This window comes from Cyprinus carpio, chromosome B15 (assembly GCF_018340385.1).
Source record: "Cyprinus carpio isolate SPL01 chromosome B15, ASM1834038v1, whole genome shotgun sequence".
NCBI lineage: Eukaryota > Metazoa > Chordata > Actinopteri > Cypriniformes > Cyprinidae > Cyprinus > Cyprinus carpio.
The window spans coordinates 23208245-23213879 of NC_056611.1; the positions used below are offsets into that span (position 1 = coordinate 23208245).

Consider the following 5635-nt stretch of genomic DNA (forward strand, 5'->3'; position numbering starts at 1 on the left):
CAAACTATTAGTCCATAATCCATAACAATGTGTCCTCTAGTGAAAAAGTCCATCTCCTATTATATTCTAACATCAAAATCCACCGACATATTTTTTAGAACTGTTTTGGCTTGGTTTTGCTTGTAAACAGTACTTGGTCTGTGCATATTTCTCAAGATTCAGACAAGACAACTTTTTCAACAGAGAAAGCAATATTATGGATAGAGGACTTGTATAAGCCCAAAATAATGGTTTGAAGTTAAAAACGTCTTAATGATGGATTTGTTTCTTACAAACATGCAGCTTTTTGCTTCACATGACGTTAATTGATGGACTGGAGTGGTGTGGATTACTTATGGATTATTGTGATATTTTTTCAGATGTTTGGACTTTCATTCTGACGGCACCCATTCACTGCAGAGGATTTATTGGTGAGCAAGTGATCCCCAAATCTGTTCTGACGAAGAAACAAACTCATCTATATCTTGGATGACCTGAGGGTGAATACATTTTTAGTGAATTTTCATTTTTGGGTGAACTATTCCTAGAAAGGCCATAGTGCAGGTTGCAACACCAGGTGAAAGTTGCAAGGTTTATTACATAGAGAAAGTAATGCTTTTAATTTGTGTTCTCATTCATGTCTCAGGACAAATTACACTCCAAAGTTTAATAATTGATGTTAGGGGTTAAAAACACGTATTAAGTGTGCCAACTGTTGTCTAAGTATGAGCAATCACCCTTAGCAAGCACCTTTAATTAACATTCCCAAACCTGAAGGCTGACTCACAATCAAACAGAAAAGTGACTGGGGAACCAGTTGGGTGCTGTTTGAAGCCCAATTCTGATTAGTGATTAGTTTTATTAAACTACAAATTAAATATTCTTTGGTTTGTGTGGTTAATCAGAAAGGCCTTTTCTTGCTGCAGTGTAGGATTTCAGCCGCTCAATTTTAACTTCAATCAGCACATTCATTATAATGAGAAAAGGCCAACATCCGTTTCACAGAGAAAAGAGAAAATGAGATTGTAAACTGCCTTCAATAAACCAAAGCTTTAATTAAAACACTGCAGGTTTGTTAAACCAATGGAGAGCACTTGGTAAGAGTGTCTGTATTTGCAAGTGTTGAAGTACTTAAACTTATCTGAATGCTTAAAATGCGCATTAATGTATGAATTTAATGAATTAGTAGCAAAATATAAAACCAAGTGGCATCTGCAAAAAAATTAAGCTTTTCTCAGAAGTGACTTCACTTTTTTGCTGTTTTGAAGCATATTTTATCATCTGCAACAAATGCTTTTTTCTCTCATTTTTTTGGCCAATATCTATTATTTTATCATTTAAAACCTAACTTTTTGTGAAATCATTCTTTATTTAAAATAAATGCCACTTGGTTTGATCTAAAAAAAAAAAAAAAAAAAACTTTTCATGACCTTTGTGTTTAACTTGTGTGTCTGTGAATTTTTGCATGTACTGACAAGATTGTTGTGAATCTAAATCTCAAAACTTATTCATGAAAGTTTAGAAGGCCTACGCAGTTCGGTGGCCTCTGCCAAACTCTATAGCACTAATAGAAATCATTGACATCAGCCATGTGTCTAAATATGTTTGTAGTCTCAACCGCCAAAGGCTACTGCGTGTGCTCGAAGCACACATGACTGCAATTAGCATTGAAAAATACAGGCTGTGAAAAATACTGTCGGTAAGGGTTAGTCTGAAATTCATTTGCACTTAACATCGTGCGCAGCGTGCTGGGTGAAAAATAGTAACTGCGTAAATAGTGCTGCTTCGGATGCGTCTCAAGTCACCGGGTTCGCAGGACATGAGCGGGTGCGACCGTCACACCGTCCCCATGGGTTCAATGGAATAAGCGCGAGTTCTCCTCTAACACATCACGGATCAGGAGACGCGCACGGCGTGGATCATGACTGGCCATTACCATCACTTAATCGGCGCTTGTGTCTTGATTAGAAGAACGGAGGCGACCGAGAACCCCCACGGAGGGAAGAGGCAAACAGATCCACTATCCGCCCGGCCCGGGGAAAGCAGTAGGACACGAGGCTCTTCTCGGAAACCTTGACGTCAATGCGCACACGCATGAGGCGGTGTAAACCAAACCACCATCAATTAATGTCTTTGCACTGGGCAAATTACCAGAGAAACCACTTGAAACCAGCTCTGGAATCTGCCCTAGGAATATGATTTCTATACAATTTTAAACCTATTGCTGCTATTACTTTTATTTTTTGTTTCCTGTGACTCTTTTATTATTATAGGCCTATGGTCTAAACAGATTTTAAAGAGGCAATATAACAAGAGTGTATGACACCAGCCTAGTTATTATTCAATTTAAATGAATAAAATGTAATATTTTACATTTTAGAGACTGTATTTAAAATTAAGTTCCAAACAAACCTCCAACAGGTTTTAAAGGGATACTTCACCCCAAAATTAAAATTTTGTCATTAATCATTTACCCCCATCTTGTTCCAAACCCATAAAAGCTTCGTTCATCTTCAGAACACAATTTAATATATTTTGGATGAAAACTAGGAGGCTTGTGACTGTCCCACTAACTGCCAAGTAAAATACACTGTCAAGGTCCAGAAAAGTATGAAAAGCATTGTCAGCATAGTCCATCTGCCATCAGTGGTTCAACCGTAACGTTATGAAGAGACGACAATACTTTTTGTACGCGAATAAAGCAAAAATAATGACTTTATTCAACAATTTGTGTCCCCTGTGGCACTCCACTTCAGCATACCACCATTTTGGAGAATTTGAGCTGTACGCAGGCAGCATATGCTCTTCGGTGTCAGCCGCACCACAAGGATACGTTTTCTACTTATATTTACTATTTGATTTGAAAGAAAACAGCGTATCAGTACATCACGGCTTTTACGGGTTTGGAACGACAGGGTGGTGAGTGATTAATGACAAAATTTTCATGTTGGGGAGGAGTATCCCTTTAACAATACAATAGTGATGGTGCATTCCCAAATGATTTACTGTTTTTGAACAAATCAGTTGCATAAATGATTTAAATAAACACTATTTTTAATAATTAATTATCCTTGTTGCGGCGTATAGACTTGGTCAATGTAGACAAACTCTGACAAACACACACAGAGAAAAAATACAGTATGTGTCTGCAGGGTTGGAGTGACGATTGCAGGTTAAATCGATCATTAATCCCTTTCATCTCCAGTAGGATTCACGCCCCTAATCGGTGTCATCTTTGTCACTCAGCATCACTCGAGCGCACGCGGAGGAAACCCCCCTCGCCTCCTGACGTCAGGCGGATCGTTTAAAAGGCAACTTTGGAGGAATGAGCTGCAACAGAAGGAGCAAATAGATAGAAGAGGCAACTTACAACTTGCGCAGCACTACCCGACGCATCTCTCTTCTTTTAATTTCCCACCAAATCAATACTTTCAGAGATGCTCTCCACGCGTATCCAGTGCGCACTGGCGCTCCTGTCACTTGCGCTTGCAGTCTGCAGCGTCTCAGCAGCACCGACAGACGCCAAACTCCGCCAACTTCTGCAGAGACCTCTTCTCAACCCGGCTGGAAAACAGGTCAGCGAATGCATACATAATATACTAGTTTAGGTAATTTTATATATGTTATAAATGACTTTAGATTGAGTTCTAAATCAGTAGCAAACAAACAAAAATCACTGTCCATGGTGCTGAAATCGACGAAAGCGTCTACATCTTGAGACTTAACTCATGGAGAATATATAGGCTAGAAACGTCGTTTGAACTTGCATAATGTTGATTATGATTAATATAATCTCACGCAAACATAAATTGATGATCATGGAATCAGAAAAGGCAAAACATAGCTATGTCCCATGGCTGAAAAAAAAATATATCTAAGATATATAACATAAGCTTAAAACATTTAAGATTATACATTTTTGTCTAAATATAAAACGGAAATAAAGTCAGATAACGAAAGTCGGTTGACAGTCCGACTGAAGTTAAAAGATTTCTATGGAGCAAAAATATAAAGTTGCAAACTTATTCTCTAGTTAAGACAACGTTTAAAAATAGATGTAAAACTAAATCAGTGTCTACATTTTTAGACAGTTATTCGCTTTGTGCAAACGTTCATTTAGATTTTTCACAGTTACTGGAGCAGTATACTTTCAAAAGGTCCTAATATGTACCTGTTCATATTTAATATTTAGAGGCAAATAAGGTACACATATGTAACTTTTAGCTTTCGTTCCCTAGGGTACCAACCCAGTGACAGCGATGAACCTTTTTTTTGGCAGTGTTCACATCATGCGCACCTTTGGCAACAAGTATGCAAACATAATAAAGTTTTGATTCTCTCTCTCTCTCTTGATTTCTTTAGGAACTCACCAGATACACACTTGCAGACTTGCTCTCAGACCTCGTGCAAGTAGAAAACGAGGCGCTGGAGCCCGAGGATCTGTCTCGCGCTGTGGAGAAAGATGAAGTGCGTCTGGAGCTCGAGCGCGCCGCCGGTCCCATGCTGGCACCTCGCGAGCGCAAAGCCGGATGCAAGAACTTCTTCTGGAAAACATTCACGTCGTGTTAATTTCTCACTGCGCACCGTTTCCTTTTGACTTATTCTTTTTTTACTCCTTCATATTTCTTTTTCCCGTCTTTCACGTATTCTTCATCCTATCTAAAATGTATAAAAGAAAATAAAAGCGATTATATTTGTCGTTTAACCACGACGATAGCTTTCATTGACTATGTTTGAGGCTATTGATGTGTAATCGGAAAGAATGTTTTGCGGATGTGTGCGAATCTGCTTTTAATTGTACTTTAGCAGATATCACTATTTTTAATTGCTTGTTTGAATAAAATCTATGTTTCAGAGCCAATGCATAATGCAACTTTGTTCCACCAACTTAAACACATACAGACCTCTTTATAAAACACTGATGTTTCTAGAGTGTAAAAGCCAAAGGCTTGGAAACATGTCCAAAGATAACAGAGAAAGACCTCTTTCCAGGGGAAGGAAGATGTTTTTTATTTATAGATATAATCAATAAATCTTAGCAATTATTTCACCAAACAGTTATGCAATGCTAAATATGAAAAGTGATGGCAGGTGTGAGCTTGGGAGCTTATCAATAAGGTGTAATTTAGTGGTGACCTGCACTGTGTGCAAATCTTTCAGAGCCATTTAGAAGCCAAAGTGAACGTGAAAGGAGAGAGAGACTCTGTTTGGCTGGTGAATCACAGAGACTCTTAATAACCTTTCGTTTTCAGCATTAAGAGATTCAGTTAAGAAAGCTCTCAAACAATTATGGGGTTGTGTGTGTGTTCCTGCCAGCTGACAGATCCTTTGCCCACTGTGTGTGTGTGTGTGTTATCTCCCTGTGCAGCCTGGTTGAGGTTGAATACATATTGTGAGATTGACAGGGAGACCTACTAGCAAAACATGGGGACCACCGTTCTATATTATGAACGTGTCATGTTCAGCATTTTTTCTTTTGACACATATATGGCCTCTGCTCTTATTGCCCTCATTCTGGGTATGTGCAGTTACATTTAAAACACATCATTATCTCTGACATTTACAGAAAATAGGACATAGGAAGACAGCAGTTGCAGTTCACTCGATGGTTGTTTTACTGTCTCTTTTTCTCCTGGTCCTTCATCCCTGATTGTAC

At 38.6% G+C, this 5635-nt stretch overlaps 1 protein-coding gene across 1 annotated transcript; it reads left to right on the forward strand.

Moving 5' to 3' along the window:
* Window positions 1-3296: 3296 nt before the first annotated feature.
* On the forward strand, window positions 3297-4835 carry sst1.1 (somatostatin 1, tandem duplicate 1). The gene is made up of 2 exons (XM_019089204.2): window positions 3297-3554; window positions 4342-4835. The coding sequence occupies exons 1-2, from the start codon at window positions 3417-3419 to the stop codon at window positions 4546-4548; spliced, it is 345 nt and encodes a 114-aa protein (XP_018944749.1). The 5' UTR covers window positions 3297-3416; the 3' UTR covers window positions 4549-4835.
* The last annotated feature ends 800 nt before the right edge of the window (window positions 4836-5635 follow it).

Coding starts and splice junctions, on each gene's coding strand:
- sst1.1 (XM_019089204.2), top strand. CDS start 3,417: ATGCTCTCCACGCGTATCCAGTGCGCACTGGCGCTCCTGTCACTTGCG. Junction 3,555..4,341: donor TCAACCCGGCTGGAAAACAG/GTCAGCGAATGC, acceptor TGATTTCTTTAG/GAACTCACCAGATACACACT.